This window comes from Rousettus aegyptiacus, unplaced genomic scaffold (genome assembly GCF_014176215.1).
Source record: "Rousettus aegyptiacus isolate mRouAeg1 unplaced genomic scaffold, mRouAeg1.p scaffold_m13_p_1, whole genome shotgun sequence".
Lineage (NCBI taxonomy): Eukaryota > Metazoa > Chordata > Mammalia > Chiroptera > Pteropodidae > Rousettus > Rousettus aegyptiacus.
In genome coordinates this window covers 184,856,720-184,873,342 of record NW_023416284.1, presented here as the reverse complement: position 1 = coordinate 184,873,342, position 16,623 = coordinate 184,856,720, and the positions used below count along the sequence as shown (strand labels likewise).

Here is a 16,623-nt window from a genome sequence, read left to right as displayed (position 1 = left end):
GTCAGCAGCTCTAACGCGACTGCTGTCCTTGTAAAAAGCGGACACTCGGACAGACGCGCACACGCGCCCAGGGAAGACGCCCTGTGAGGACGAGGGCGAGGTGGGGGCGGCCCCGCAACCAGCCCCGCAAGCCGACGACGGCCACGACGCCGCAGAGGCGCGGAGGGACACCGGGGGCGCACCCGCCCTCATGGCCCCGGAGGGTACCGGCTGCCACATCGCCCTGGTACTTCCGGGCCCTGGGCCTGAGGCCACAAACGCCCGTGGAGGCGAAGCCGCCCGGTTTGCTGCATGTCGTATGCCGTGGTCTCACTGCTTCCACAGGTGACAATCCCGGGGGAGGCGCCACGGCTCAGCCAGTCCTGACGGACACTCGTAGCGGGCGGCGAGGCTGCGGACTACCCACCTGCACGATCCTGCTGAGGTGACAGTCGGCGGCCAGCTCCAGCCCCTGCTTCTCCGCCCAGGCTTCCACGTGGCCCAGCTGCTGGCGGATGATGGCCCCCCAGTAGTGCGAGCAGAGGCCGGACTCGGGGCCGGTCACCAGCCTGTTGAACAGCCACATGTTGATGAAGTGGAAGAGCTGGGAGAACAGCTGGATGGTGAGCGCGGCGTTGACCCGGCAGCGCCGCAGCAGGCACATGGCGCCCGTGAGCGTGTGCAGGACGTCGTCTGCGGGAGGCGGGCAGGGCGGGCACAGCGTCAGCCTTCCCTCGGCCGTGCGCTCAGACCGCGGCGTGACGGCGACACCCGCGCACGCGCCGTCACGCCGCGGGCCCCACTCAGACAGGAGGCAGCGCGCGCTTTGAGCGGCACGCGGCTGTCGACCCACTAGCGCCGAGGGCCGCCCCGAGACACCTTTAGGAAAAGTGCGACCAGCGTGGCACTCCAAAAAGAAGCCTGGGGCCCCAAACAGGTGCAGCTCAAACGTGTCAGGTTAACGAGAGTGCCAACCCCGAGAGGATGTCTCGTTTACCTTTAACACATCTCCCTCCTACGTCTGTGCAACGTTAACATGAAGTTAACCGGGGGGGGCGGGTGAAGAGGAGGGAGAGACGGACGGAGGGGGAGGAAGGCGGGGAGGAAGGAGAAAAAGGGAATTCTGACCTATTTTTGGTCTTTGCAGACTGTTCTCTTCGGGGTCGTCCAGAAAGGCGGGCATGTAATTATTCAGCTCGGACTGCAGACAGTGGACCAGGTATCTGAAAGCAGGTGAACGACGCCAGAGGTGTCAGCGTGACGTGAGGCACTGCTGCTGGCAGCCACGCCACCCCACGCGGAACGATTCGTGCTGTTAGAACTATCTGATTTGAAACACAATAGTTTCCCTCTCAGGGTTTATGAAATGCAGCTCACTGAATTCAATTTATTAAGTCGGCATGTTCTGCATATAGTTATTTATGCTTCTTGATATTCATCTTCAATTAGGAGAAATAAAAACCTTGAAGATCAGTTTTGAAAATTTACCAAAGAAAAATACAATTTAAGTCTTTACAGAACAGCGCCACCTCCAAAACCGTGCTCCTTACTTGAACGCCATCTGAACTAAGTGCGCCAAAACGTCCTGGGCGTCCAGCGTGATCCGGCTCAGATCTCGGTCCTGCTTAATGAAGTTGAGAAGTTCGGACGCATTTGCCATCCAGAAGGCCAGCGCCCCGGCAATGTTCTTCTGTTTCTGCAGACAGAACACAGCTCCGTAAGCAACTGCAGGGCAAACACACATGACGACGACAGAAAGGGACGCTCCTGAAAAGCCGCCAATAGCCCAGAGCCTTCCCGTGTCCACCGAGGTAGTTGCCACAGATACCAGATACCGGCAAAGGAATTTGGGGGTATGCACGGCAATGGAAAGCGAGTGACCACTGCAAGTCCTTCTCAGGATTTGTGTACAGACATACGGGTCCAATTAGCCGCAGTTTACGGATTCTGTGGAGACGTGGGGATAGCGAATCGTACGCCGCCCAATTGGCGACTGCATTATCTGGTAATCTGTGACGCGCACGCACGTATCCGCGGCTACCCGCAGCCACCCTGATACTCGCAGCCGCCAGCACGGACGCCAGGCAACTCGGTATCACGTGCTGATCGGTCGCCTCCTCTCCCGACCACATGTGCAGGCCAGGCAACCTCAGAGGAGCTCCAGAGAAGAGGAACCCAGGATCAACGACCAAGAGAAGAAACAGGGCTTTTGTCATGTCATATCCACACTGAAGTGCGTTAAGCGGAAATCATGAAATGCCGGTACAGGCTGCGCAGTCGGAAAGGGGTTTTAGTGCTGCATGTTTCAGCTGCTGAATGAGTGTTATGAGCGGCTCAGTCCAGTTGCTGCAGTGTTGTGTTTGACATGGAAGCAGCATGAGAAACTCAGCTAAAGCCAACACAGCCAGGGTCAGCCCCCAGCAGCACAGCCTACCTGGTCAACCTGGTCTACTTCCTGGAGAAAAACAGACGAGGGGAATCGAGCAGAACGAGAGAAAGAAACTTGTAAACAATCGTGACAGTTCAAAAAAATCAAAACACTAACACGAGGCAAGACATGAAGGCACAACATCTATTTTCTTCTTCCCAAATTACACTTTGTTTGTGGATCTGAAGCAGCTCTCGGAGCACATGACATGAGGGACTAGTTTTACGTGAACACTGGGACAAGCACTGACTGAATCCTAGAGAGTTCACCTATGAAGATGTTACAATTAACACGTGAACATACTGATCTCTTTAAAACATGCACAAAGGAGGGACGTGGGGAAGCCTCAGCAACACTGTGAGTCTGACTGCTTAAGTCTGACAGGCGTGTCTCTTCTCTGATTAACTCCTGAGAATGAAAGAGACGGGGAAGACCGACAGAAATAAACGAACAAAAAAATGACAGTCGAGAGAACTTAAAAGCGTGTAAAAACTTATGCCTATACTAAAAAGGAGTAAATGGCTTTTTGAAAGGTTTTGTGAATTAAAGAATTTAAATTATTTACTGCCCTAGTTTTTTCCTAAAACGTTGAGATTCCTCCAATCATATACTAAACCTAAATGTGAAGTTTAAAAGACCTGTTTTGATAATGGTGACTTCAGTGATTAATTCAATTTTAACATGGAAAACTCTATCAAAAGTAGTTTGATGACAGGAATTTCATAAAATAATTTCATAATTTGAAATAAGCTTTAGAAATTCAAACATTGTGGAGGACAGATGATGGCTCTGAATGACAACTGAAAAGGAAATCATGTTTGTTTAGAGAGTGACAAATGGAACTCAGATGAGACGGCTTTCCTTCCCATCTCCATCCTCACTTGGGTAAAAGGATCTTAACCGTCAAATTTGTATGCTAACTGCTCAAGGCAAAGGAAACATTTCTTAAAAACTTTTGGCTTTTAAAAACAATTCTGAGGGAATTAAAAGATTAGTTTGCCTCACTATCCTGACAGGAGGAAAACAACCTAACCATCTAATCATGTCGCTTAACATTAATTCGTATTAGAGTTTTATAGCTGAGTAACAGCGTTGACACGTGATTTAGGAAAACTGAAAAATCTGCAATTTTACTTTAAGATTAAATTATCAAATTACCTGCAAGTTCAGAAAACTGCTATGCCAATTTTATCAACTAAAGAGAGTACTTAAAAGAAGCAAACCATTCTACCCAGAGAATACCATTACTTCCTGAAATCTTCTAAACAGATTTACGAAAGAATCTGACCCTCAGTTTCATCGTGAGAAATGTCATGTCATCATGCCCACAGGAGCCTGAGCAAGAAGCCAGCCAACCTCCAGAAGCTTGGGGCGCTCATCATAAAAGAGCAAGTGCCTTACGGCCCTTACAAGCTCTAAGACGGGCTGCAGGCCTGGGCGGGGGAAGAGGTGCGGTGTTGGGGGAAGGGTGTTGGGTGGGCACAGGGCTTTACTCTGGAGCGGTGGGAATGCTCTGGAACCTAACACACAACACTGTGGCTGTACAACACTCTGAAGGTACCAAATGCTACTGGATTACACACCTTAAAATGGTAAATGTTTATGTGAATTTCATTTCAATAAATTATTTTTTAAAAAATTCCAAGAAAACCCCCATCAAGTCACATACTTTCTCAAAACAACTGTTAGAATTTTAAGGGTCTTTTTCAAGATTATTATGCTACCACATACACAGTTTAACTTCCATTATCCTAAAGTTTGCAGAAAAGAAATAGGAAAAAGTTTACATTTCTTTCCAACTTTTAAAACTAGACCATTTTCAATATAATTTCCGTAACTTTTATTTTGGGAAGAAATCCTTAAGTCAAACATATAACCAAATGTGAAACATTAAAGAAACGGACTTAATTGAGGCAAGTTACAAGCACAGTCGCGGACGCGCACGGCTCTGCGGGCTGCAGCTTACCTGGATCACTGCTTCCATCATGCTCACCATCCTGTTGACTATTGCAATCACTTTGTGAGTACGCTCTGTAGGACTGACATCGGGTCTGTACTGGCTCGACAATACATACCGACATGCCATGTATAATACATATGTAGGTGACAACTTAAAATGGACTGTAGAGCTATTAGTATAATTTATAATGGCAGATAAAAATGAATCTTCAGCTGTGAAAAGATTTCAAAACAAGAAGAAAAAAGAAAAAAAAAGAACAGAAACAAAAAAACCATGAAAATCAGATGGAGAAAAATGAACAAGAAATAACTCGCTAACAATGGGGTCTGAGGCCACTCACAGCTCTCGCGGAACTCGATGCTCGCGGGCAGCATGGGCTCGAGGCCAGCAGCTTCCTGAGTCCTGAAACGAGAAAGTTGTTGTCTCTTAAAATCGGGTCACCTGGCTGACAACATCGCTGGCAACCTGTGCAGATTTCTGCAACTCATTTTCGAATCTGAAATCAGCGGTTCTGAAATAATCAACAGCCCAATGCTTCGTTTCATGCACCCGCCTGGGATGTGCAGAGGCGCGCGCAGGGGACACTGTGTCCCGACTGCTCGGAGGATGGTCTGACCGTGACGCTCCATTATTAACAAGACCTCGCGCGAGCAGAGACCAGGCCGCTGGGCACCTGCCACAGCAAAGGCTCGAGTGACAGTAGAGACACAGGAGACAAGGAGACCTACGCCACCGGGGGCTGGAACTGCGTTCTCATCCACGAGAGGGAGGCACTCCCCGCGCGCTGGCCCCGCTGCCCGTCCTCACAGTGGCTGCGCAGATGACCCCCGAGGAGCCCTTCGGCCACTTGCCTAGCACTTTCTAGTGATCACAGGGATCCACACCTTAAAAAAGAGATCCTACGTATGCTTTTCCTTAAAGGCAAATAAATACATTCCTGGCACGTTCATCACTCAGCCTGATACTATACAAACGAAAAACTGCCAAAAACAAAGAGAAACCATAATTTGGAACATTTCTAAGAAGTAGCACTGTATTAATGTTCATGTATTTCCAGGTGTTCAGGACCGAGTTAATTCAAAGGGTAAGAATTTCTACTAGAGAGTTCTTCAAACAGTGGGCCCGCCCACCCCGCGAGGCTATGAGGCAGGCCGTGCTATGTGAATCCTCTCAGCCACGACTGTGTGCACCACAGCGCGGTGCAGAGCACCATTCTGCGGCGTGTGCTGTGGTCAAAAAACCCCAAAAGCCACTGGTAAGAGGAGACTTTCTAAAGTGTGTGTGACTGACGTGTTTTGCCTTCTGCAAAGTTATCTGAAAATTAATGGTGGGGATGGGATTGCAATGAATTATCCCGGAATGAAAGTATCTGTTGAATTAAATGTCGGCTCAAACCAAATTGAGGTCAATATTGACTCAAATCCTTCTGCATGGTGGAACCGAAGAGTCAACACGGTATCAGGATATCTGCACTGGTGGTGACTTAAAATGAGTCATTTTCAGCGGCAACATTTAAGTCTATTAATCTCAGGCAAATAACAGTGAATCTGCCAGAATTAAGTATTTAGAATCACTGGTATGTCCACTCATTAAATAAATTTGTTCAAAAGAAAAAAAAAACCTTCAAAAATGAAAGAAAACCAGCAACGGCCTATGACGGGGACAGGTTCAGACAACCTAAATGGTGGGTCCTTTCCAGCAAGAAGGGCCTCCACCCCGTGCCCTCACCTTCCCACACACCAATCGGTGACTCAGGAGAAAACGCAACGTGCGCTAACTCAAGCTAGGATCATTGCTGCAAGTAAAAACAAAAATCTTTTCCTCCAGTTTATGCTCCAAAGTTCATGCAGTCTGTGATTTAATAATTTGGATTTAATTCTATAATTTAGATGTAAAAACGCTCTTACACACAGAATATAAATGCTCGATTATTTTAATGTGTCTCTTACGCTGCCATGTCTACAGACACCGAAAACTACAGGGAAGCAGTCATTCTCAACTTACTGTCCACGAACGATCCTGGGTAAATTTACCAAGTGTTCATGTCTCATCAATGTAACAAATCGAGTAAAAATAAGGGAATTTAAAATCTCATTGAAAAAATAAAGTGTCATTTCCATCATTCAAAAAGATGTTCACCTTGAATAAAATTTGTATTTTAAACATTTTTATTAAAGTGACTTAGATTTTTACAAATCTATCAATTATATTAAGTAGCTCTTAAACCAACACTGTATATATGATATACATATGCAGTGTATCCCAAAGGCCGAAATGACAAAGAACCATCTGTTTGCGTCACTGTCTTAACATCAACTACCACATATTTATACTTCACGTAAAACCGTTAAGTCTTTGTGGAGCAAAATAATCTGGCCTTGAAAGAAATTAATTAAAATAAATGCTCACGGGATAATTTCTGACATATAATCAATCGCCATACATAGCTATTACCTATTAACTATGTATACTTACAAATTTCATACATCCTAAAAGCATTATCACAATCCATCCTTACTCTCATGTCCTGATTCATTCACTCACTCACTTATAGACTCAGAACTATGATGCGTGCCTCTCTATCACTTATAAACAGATACTCCTTCCAATACTGACTTACAATTCCAAACATCTTACTCTAGAATACACCACCAAAAAACAAGTCCACACACAGAGAGTAGACTATTTACATATGTAACAAAAATTCTGAATAAGAACCAAAAAGCCCAAAACAAAAACAAGGTAAAAACCTGAGATTCCCATATCAGACTATAAATTTAATTACCGTGATGAATATTAAAATCTTATGATATACACTGCCCTCTGGTGGAAGTTGGAAAATTAAAAAACTGTATCAAAGGCCTGTCTCCAAAGTGACACTGACCCTGGGCCAGTCACTTGCATCGGCTAATGCCCCAGCTACTGGGGCTGTGAGGGGGCCTCATTAAAAATCTGAACAGCGCAGCATCAGCAGGCGAAGGTTCCCAGTCCCACCGCTGCTGAGAACGTGCTGAGACGCCCGTGCTGCTGCCCTGACTTCCGTCCCAACACTGGGGACCCCCCCACCCCCCGCAGCAGAGGTGCTCGGCACAGCGCACACTGCAGCGCCAGCTGACCGGTGACCAGAAGTCACCATCCGTGAGTCAGCTACCACGTTTCAGGCAGTGTTGAAAATTTTAAGTTTTCAACACTAAAATAAATTCAGGTCACAAGGAAGTAAAATTCTGATTTATTAAGGTGGCATATAATTTATAAATCATAAGATAAGGAAATAAAAAAGTTTCTGTTTAAAAAAACTAAGAAAGAATAATGCGAGAGAAAAAATAATTCATCCCCCAGTTATCTCAATGAGATGCATCAGAGCACAAGACAAAGCAGTGGGGCGCTGCATAACTTAAAACACTCGACCTCGAAATCAGTTTTGGCTTTGTGTATTTTTAAACATGTGAGGATTTCTTCCAAAAATGAGGAAAATGACTAGTTTTATCTAAGTATATAATTGAGTATTAAAATCCTACAAATACTCTCTCCATTATGTTTTTACAGAGTAGCACATTCAAAACAGAAATGCTTTAATTCAACACGCCTCCTGTTCCAACTGGGTAATGCAGTAGCATATAAGGAAGGGATGTAACTGCTGATGAAACATTTTTTTTTCAAGTCAATAACAACACGAAAAGGAGATACTCTTAAAAATGTTGCTAACATTCTCAAAATGCCAGCTAAACTCTATAGATTCAATCTTCTTTATCCCAACCCCTCTCTGGAAATACTTTCGCTTCTTCCCACCTGCTCTCTTGCCTGCGGTAATCCGGCTGCTGTCCGACCCGGCTCACTGGCTTCACCATCCCTCGCTCGGCTGTGCTGGAGGCAGACGAGACTCTGTCGCTGTCCAGTCTAGTGGTGCTCTAGGCCAAGGAGAAAACACGGGATGTTTACCACGTTGAGCAGACTAGCTGAGCGCTGCGCCCTGTGCTGCAGGTGAAGATGTGACATGAGGTTGCCACGCAGGAGGACGACAGAGGGACATGGAAGGAGCACAGACCAGGAAGGCAGCGCGTGCTGCGGACAGAAGGTCCACGCGGCACACTCAAGGACACACCGTCTATTGTAAAAGAACCATAGAACACACAGCCACTTTCCTCTTCAGGGCCAGATCGCTTGAAAGCAGACACGCAAAAGTGGTGCATACACACACAGGTTCTTCAAAACCACGGAACTTCCAAAAAGTTCTCTTCAATCAGGATAAGCTGAGAGAATGTGCACAATAGGGAGAGTTAGGGTCTTGTTTTATTTGTTAGTTTTAAGAAAGGATTTTAAAGTCTGGTCATCACAGCTCAATACCTAATGAAGAATTCAGTACAAAAAACTGGTTTATTTCTTGTACTTCCAAATAGTACACATCCCTAACTGACTTACAGCAGACAAAAAGATGAGTTACCTACATTAAGAAAACGATCAGAGCAGAATTGATACATTTATGTGAAGAAATCTACTGTGGCAAAAATTTATGTAGAATTTCTCATTACATCTGTTTGCTGCAGGAACTGAGCATAGATAAATAAATAAAAAATCACCTTTGTCTTACCAATGAGAGATTAATATTGTGCTATGTGCCTCTCTCCAATTTTTTACATTTCTATAAACGAGATTATATAACCTGCTTTATAAAAAAAAAAACACTTTTTCATATATTGTAAACCTTATACATGTTTGTTATAGAATTGTAATGGCTGCATTTTGTCGTCTAGTCAAAGCTCATTAAACCAATCCTTAATGTTTAAAATGTTCATCAGGTCTATGACCATGCTACTCCAAACACGCTCAATCCCATCTGTTCTCAGAAGCTAAGCAGGGTCGGCCTGGTTTGTACTTAGATGGGAGACCACCTAGGAAGACCAGGTGCTGTAGGCCTTAAAAAAAGGAAAAAATGTTCACCAGTATAGAGCCATGACAATTGTGCTTAAAGATGTATATGTGTTTACACACAATTACTTCCATAAAACATATTTATAAAAATAAAACTGCTTAGTCAGTGGATGGCAATACTTAAGACTTCAAACCACTGTTTTAAATGAATAATAAGGCAATAAATAAATCATGGCATGTTTATAAGCTAACGTATTATGAAACATTTTTAGGTTGTTTCAAGTGATTTCCAAAGGAAATTCTCATAAAATAAGTCATAGGAAGGACAGAAAGGGGTGTGTGTGTATATGCGCGCGCGTATGCAGAAATACGATTGCGTTACATGTATAAATGAACACACGTACATGCACAGAGTTCAGAAAAGGCTTCATCAAAATATTACCAATCGCCAATTTCAAATTATGGCTGGTTTTCACTTTTTTTCAATTTACCAAGTTTTCTTTACTGACTCTACGTTTTATAAAGTCGAATTTTTATAAAGACAGTCACATTTGGATCCGCGAGTGTTGATTCAGTCACTCGGCAGGCCGAGAGATTCACGCACCGGAAGCACCGGAAGTGAAGCACCGGAAGCACCGCAGGCACCGGAAACGGAAGCACCGCAGGCAGCAGAAGCGGAAGCACCGCCAGCGCGAGCTGCGCCTCAGAGCTCCCTGCCCGACGGCGGGCAAGCGGGAACAGCCAGACGAGAGGAGCGGCGCCCAAAGAACTTTAACTGCGCTGTGGAAACGGTGCCTGGACGCCTGGGCCGCCTCCTTCACGGAGGGGGCTGGAGCCAGGTCCGAGGCAAGAAGGGGGCGCGGGGCGCCGGGAGCAGGGGAGGGAGATGCGGCGGGCCTTCCGGTGGCGGAGTGGCGGGAGCTGAGGGGCCAAAGCCCAGTGGGCGCACCACACGCGGCTGACAGGGAAGGGGGTCAGGCCGTGAGGAGCCGCATGAGCCACAGAGAAGGCTGTGGCACTATAAGAAGTCACCGGGGGCTCTGAAAGCAGCCCAGGGACGGGGTCTCATTAGAGCCCTCGAACAGGCCCAGCTGCTGGGGGCCAGCGAGCTGGAGGCATGGAGGAGCAGTGGCTCCCCAGGGAGGCCCCGGGCACTCTGCCACGCAGCCTCTCAGTGACGACGTGGAGAGGAAGACGCGCAAGGACGGCAGCCCTCAGACGGAGCGAACAGCCCGCCCATACCCGGCGCAGAGGCTGAGAGAAGGCAAGGCGCCGAGGACACCTTGTGCCAGATCTGCGGATGGCGATGCCATGGCTGAGGTGGGGAAGGTCGCAGGGGAAGGACGTGGTAGAGAAAATGCAGTTCGCTTTCGCTCTGGTAAATCCAAAATCCCCATGGACGTGTCAAGCAGCGTCTGGAGTACGAAGAGGTCAAGGGCAAGGCAGGCGGGAGCCAACACAGACGCTACTCTATCTGGGGCAGCCGTGCGAGCCCACCCAGGGGACACGGCCAAACAGAAGGGAGGGCGCTGCGGCTAACGCCTCGCCCCAGACCCGTGGGGGAGGAAGGACTAACGAGTGGTGACATGGGAGACGCCTGGAAGCTGAAAGATGGATGTGCACCATGAAGTGGGGGTGACCCAGCTGAGACACACGGACAGAAAACAAGCGTTGGACTGGCTGGTCTGCAGGGCGTCAGAGCCCATGATGGACACAGGCCCTCAGAGGAGCAGGAGCCACATGGGGTCGGGAGAGAAAGGAGTTACAGGGCGTGAACCCGGTGACCGGGGATTATTTCTTCAAGCTCTCACGCTGTGAGCAGGAGCAGAAGGGGGTGCAGTAGCTGGGGGGCACAGCAGGGGATTATAAAATGGGGTTCCGCAGCGCATCCTGACCCCATCCCAGGAATGGAGTCTGCTGTGTCACCAGCGCCCCTGCCCTGGAGCCCAGGTGGAGCCTGGCAGTGCTCCAGCCGCTGTGAGGTGGCGAGCTGGTGCGAGACCAGCTGCGGCCCAGGCTGAAGGACAGCCATGAACCCCCGGTTCCTGTGAGGCCCCCGACAGCTGGTAGCCCCCGTGGAGAGACGACGGGGTGAGGAGTCCCACGGAGGGGACCTGAGAAGACAGAAACAGGCCCAGCGGTCCCTGTGCCCCAGCACGGCCTGGCCACCAGCCGACCCGCCAGTGGCGCAGCCTGGTGTATCCACACTGCACAGACTAAGTACAGGATAAGGCTGCCAATTTAGTCCCTGAGTTTGGGGTGTTTGTTTCTCAGAAACAGATCACCAAAATGAGGGCAGAAATAAACTGTGTGAGAGATAAGAGATAAGCGCGGAGGCAAAGTGCCTGAGGCAGGGGCTTAAGGAGAGCAGGGTTCCATCATGGTCGGGGCCACCTGACCAAGGGCTATTACACACAGGAGGGGCTCACGACACAGGCCCCCAAGAGAAGGCACACCTTCCCCACCCTTCGGGACGATCCCGCCTGTGGCGCGGCAGATCAGGGCCCCCACAGGTGGAGAGCACCTGAGGCCTGTTTGCATGTGTCCCATGAGTCACCACCACCAGCCCGCACAGCCCGCCAGGTGGCCCATAGGGACCTACCTTGCTGGTTGGTAATGCCATTCCACTGTGCACGTCTCCGAACTCAAAAGCTGTCTCCTGAACGACTCTGTCAGGATAAAAGAAACATACACAATTAGTAATTCTCGAAGGTAAGTCACAGTCGTAACTTCACGAACTTACCAATGCACGCACACTCAACATCTCAGGATCCCGTTTTTTGAAACTGTATTTGGAAACATTAAATTGAAAGAAACAATAAAGGAAAAGCTCCCTTCGTTCCCAGGAGGAAGGACACGGAGCTTCCCCATCCCCAACAGCCACGGGGTGGCAATGGCCATCCAGACACGGAGCCTAGGGGTAGAGCTACGGGAGCGGTCCAGAGCTATGCAGCCTCTCCGAAGCCAGCGGGGTCTTAGGGGACAGTGGGCACCTGCACTGTGTCTGCCCCAGGGACCTTGGTCAGCGTTGTGGTTCGGTGGCGTCCAGCGGGCTCTGGCTGGCCCCTGCTCCAGTATTCCTGGTGACTAAGCAGCTCTGGGGGGCCGCCTGACAGGGACACACACGCCGAGGCTCGCCTGCCGATGCATGCAGAGGGCTGGTTTTCCCAGACATTTGTTGAAAATTAACATGCAAAATCGCGTCTCCCAGGCCCACGAGCCCACAACAGCCTCCCATTAATACCAAGAGGGCCAGGAGGAGGATCCTTTAACGCCTCTGCAGGATCTCTGCTCGTACAATCAGAAAAAGCCAGCTACACAATCAGGCAGGATGAATGGAAAACGTATTTAATTGGTCTCTCAAAGCTTCAAAAAGAGGATTTAGACAAATAGGTCAACCTATGCTGTTGTTTACATGTCAACGCAATCCTTTGAGTATTAAAAATGGCTGTCCTTATTTTAAAATGGAGAATGACCTTTGAAGCTTGACTTGTCAAGGACAGATATAAATTGTAAATGTCTCCAGAGCAAAATTTAGATCCAACTGTGCACTGTGTGGCTGTATATCTATACATGTATGTTGTAAACGCAAGATAATTTTCCACCTCTGTATGGTATCGTTAAAATACCATCCAGAGGTAGAGCACTTAAGTACTGGGTATTCTAAATTCTCAGAAACACAGAACTTAACTGAAATGCTAAGTTTACGTGATCTAAGTAAAACCAACCTGTCGTTAAACTGCTTAGCTTTTACAAAAATAAGTGCATGTTAAATAACTTACATTGATGAAAAATGTTTCTAGATGCTATGAAACGTCCAAGCTAAAGAATGCTAATTGATTACTTCATAGTTTTCACAAGACAGTGAGGTTTTAAGGGTTAAAATCCCAGTATATGCAGGAATAACTTCGCGGTGTTTCTGAAGCGCCCCTTAAGAGATTAAACTGCCGAGTGAGTGAGGAAACCCTGAAGAGCAGACTGGGGGTGGGGGGGTGGAGAGTAGCTGCAGACAGCCACGTGGGCCGCCCTGCTCCCTGCCTCTCCACGGCCTGGACTTGGTCTCCTCCATGCATCATGGTACATTTAAGCTGGACTTACATTAGATGGAAGGACTTGTAAGCTGACATTACTGAAAAGGGACGCCTTACGCTACTGCCAAGATTGGATGCAGTCACTTCGAGACAAGGCTGCATTGGTGGCTGCGTCCTCTCACGGGAAACGAGGGGACAAAGACTTCAGCTACCGGTGTCTTAGGGAAGGATGTTAAATCTGTGACACTCTCCAGCCTCGCTGGACCCAACCTCATCAGGCACCTAACTGCAAATGGACATCTACCCCTGACTACGGACATCAGAGATGCCTCAAGGACCAGACGCCACTGCCGCCAGAGGTGGCTGGCTCCCCCGAGACAGCGACGAGGCCTGTGCACCTACAGACAGACACTGAGCTCCGAGGCCAGTGCTCGCTTTTACCTGCTGTTCATGGATTTTCCTATACGCCCCAGCTGCTGGTGATTACGGAACATGTATAACCGTTCATACTCTTTTCATAGCTTATGTTGATGTCACGCTAGATGCCAAGGACAGAAAAATGAGACAGGCGAAACCGGGGTCATGACAGCTCACAGACAGGAAATGGTCCAGATTGCTGTTTGTCTGTCTGTTCACTTGTTTTTACAGTGAAGGCCAGAAGCCCTGGCTGCCTTTTATTTACCCGCCCTTCCCATTTGGGGAAAATTCAGCCTCAGCTCAGATGCCATGGTTACAGCACTGCCCCACCCCCCATGGTCAGACACAAGATGATGTGGCTGCCTAGAAACGGGCCTCCCTGGTGCTGCTCAGGCCACACTATCTGACCAAAAGCTTGGTCCATCGGTGCGTCCTTCAGACTGATTTATGACCATAAGGGGGAACTGAGCACAAAAAATGGGGTTCTATGGAAAGTAAGCTCACAGGGTGATCTGATCATAAACTCCTCATAGGACGGGTCACGGTGGGCAGGCCCGCCCCAGGCCCATCACCTTTCATTAATGGGCTTCCCTCTGCCCTAGGCCAGCCTTGCCCCTTGTGACAGCCTTGGAAATAAGCCTAAAAGAACACAGAACCTTGTAAACTCTCTTCTAGAGAGCGAGTAACTTGTTTTCTCCCACCTTCATGTAACCTCACATTCCCTCCTTAATTTCAAATGCATAAGAGAAGCCGAAAGACTGTTATTCTCCAGAGCATGAGATCTTGCTCCATGGCGAAGATCGTCTGTTTGGCTCAAATAAACTCTTAGAAAAATTCTCAAAAAAGAAACAAACAAACCAAAGAACGCCTTAAAACTAGAACTACCATAGGATCCAGCAATTCCACTTCTGAGTGTTTATCTGAAGAAAGTGAAAACACTTACTCAAAAAGACATATGCACCCCATGGTCACTGCAGCATGATTTACAGCAGCCAAGACATAGAAACAAACTAAGTGTCCATAGGAGGATAAATGGATAAAGAAGATATAGTGTGTGCGCGTGTGTGTGCATGTATAAACAAAGTATTACTCAGCCATTAAAAAAAGAAGGAATCGTGGCATCTGTGACAACATGGGTGGACCCGGAGGGCACTATGCTAGATCAGACACAAATACCACATGCTCTCACTTACATGTGGAATCTAAAAACAAAACAAAACCCGAGCTTACAGATACAGAGAACAGCCTGACAGCCGCAGGAGGCAGGGGGTGAGGGGGGAGGTGTGGGCAAAATGGATCAAAAGGTACAAATGCTCCGTTATGAGCGTCGTGGGGATGTGAGGTACAGCACAGTGACCGTACTCGATGACACTGTGCTGCGTATCTGAAAGCTGCTGAGAGTAAACCTTAAAAGTTCTCATAAGAAACTAAAGAACCTGCAACTAGGTGTGGTGACAGCTGTTAGGCAGATTCACTGTGGTGACCGCCTCACAGTACACGCAAACGCGGAGTCAGCATGCTGCACACCTGAAACTCTCATAATGCCATGCGTCAATTTATATATATGAAAACTACGTAGGTTCCTCTACCAAAAATCTGTGTAATATTTTGTCATTAAAATAAAAGTAACGGTTACTTTTAGTTTGTGGATTAAATTAAGTACTGGTACATGCAACCACTAGCATTTTTCACTAGTTTTTCAGGGAAAAGACGTAATAGTAAAAATAAAATTTCAGAGCACATTTCCCCCACTGCAACCTAAGTCCCATTCTTCTGTGACCTCTGCCTTTGGCCAGAGATGTGACTGAAGCCTCCGAAGCAGAAACCACTGTGGCTAAACGGCAGGAGACCGACTTTCTCACGTTGCGGGAGAGCAAATGGGAAGGAGCGACCGGTGGCGGCAGGGTCCCTAATGCAGGGTCGGGCTCACACACAGGATGGACACGGCAGTGACATCCCGAACGCCATCGAGATCAACGTGATGTGAACGCCAATGTGGCATGATCGCAAACGAGGCAACAACGGCAGGTACCGCGGAAAGATAAAATGCAACACAGCAGAAGAAACTGCCCCACGTGATGACCTCGTCGGGGGACCACCCCTCCCCACCCCAGAGAGAGGCAGGAGGCAAGGCTACCGTGTCACACCGACAAGGCGTCTGGTGTCTGGTGCGGGAAGGAAGCCACAGCATGACTGTGTGCTGAAGAGAGAGCCCAGGGAACGGTTATGGCGAGGGACAGGAAAGGCGGAGGTAGGTGACAAGTCAGTAGAACCCTAAGAAAGGGCTATAAATACAGGGCCCCCAGACACAGAACGGAAGGGTGAGTTTAGATCACACTCAGTTCAAGCTGGACGCGGGCGTCCAGCAAGGCGCGCTCGTGGGAAGCAGATGGCAGAGGCACATGCTGGTTCTCTTCGGGAACAAGGACGTATCGTGGTCGTCTGCTGAGCCCTGGAAAGCAAGGTGAGAGGCTGGGAACAGACGACCGCCAGGGCCCCCACACGGTCCAGCGTCCAGACGGCCCGCAGGGGCTCACCTGGGGGGAAGACGTTTAAGGCTTAACGGTGCTCGCGGCCTGTCACCCTTTCCCTCTCTCGGATTCGAAGTGGAAACACAGTCGGTTCACAGACAACCTGCCAGGATCGAGGCAGGATTTCCAATGTCTACAAACTGTCAAAAGACCAACATGAACGCTGGCCCGAGGAGTAAGCTCCGGGTGGCTGAGGCGAGGTAGGTCTAGGACGAAACGGCAAGAGGGCAGCAAGGCCACCGACACGCTGCTCTGTCTGCGAGGAGGACTTTTTGGTCACGTCCAAAGCAAGGCAAAAGAGCTCCCGCGTTTCCGAAGACCCACACCCCGTCAGCCTGCGGCATGGAGGAGGGCCAAGCAGCTCAACAGGTGTTCTTTCTAAACGTCATCACCAAGACAAGTCTTCCT

At 48.5% G+C, this 16,623-nt stretch overlaps 1 protein-coding gene across 18 annotated transcripts in view; it reads right to left on the bottom strand.

Annotated features, from left to right (window-relative positions):
* Positions 1-16,623, bottom strand: part of AFDN (afadin, adherens junction formation factor) — a 102,700-nt gene that overhangs the window by 36,421 nt on the left and 49,656 nt on the right. For 10 of the 18 annotated variants that reach the window (XM_036223600.1, XM_036223626.1, XM_036223630.1 and 7 more), the window contains exons 11-18: positions 11,839-11,905; positions 8,157-8,275; positions 4,708-4,769; positions 4,374-4,579; positions 2,414-2,434; positions 1,530-1,675; positions 1,108-1,202; positions 407-672 (exon numbers count right to left, since the gene is read on the bottom strand). In XM_036223600.1, the coding sequence (XP_036079493.1) occupies positions 407-672; positions 1,108-1,202; positions 1,530-1,675; positions 2,414-2,434; positions 4,374-4,579; positions 4,708-4,769; positions 8,157-8,275; positions 11,839-11,905 (982 nt within the window). The remainder of the gene's footprint in view (positions 1-406; positions 673-1,107; positions 1,203-1,529; positions 1,676-2,413; positions 2,435-4,373; positions 4,580-4,707; positions 4,770-8,156; positions 8,276-11,838; positions 11,906-16,623) is intronic. The other 8 variants (XM_036223624.1, XM_036223631.1, XM_036223632.1 and 5 more) reach the window with 2 other exon arrangements.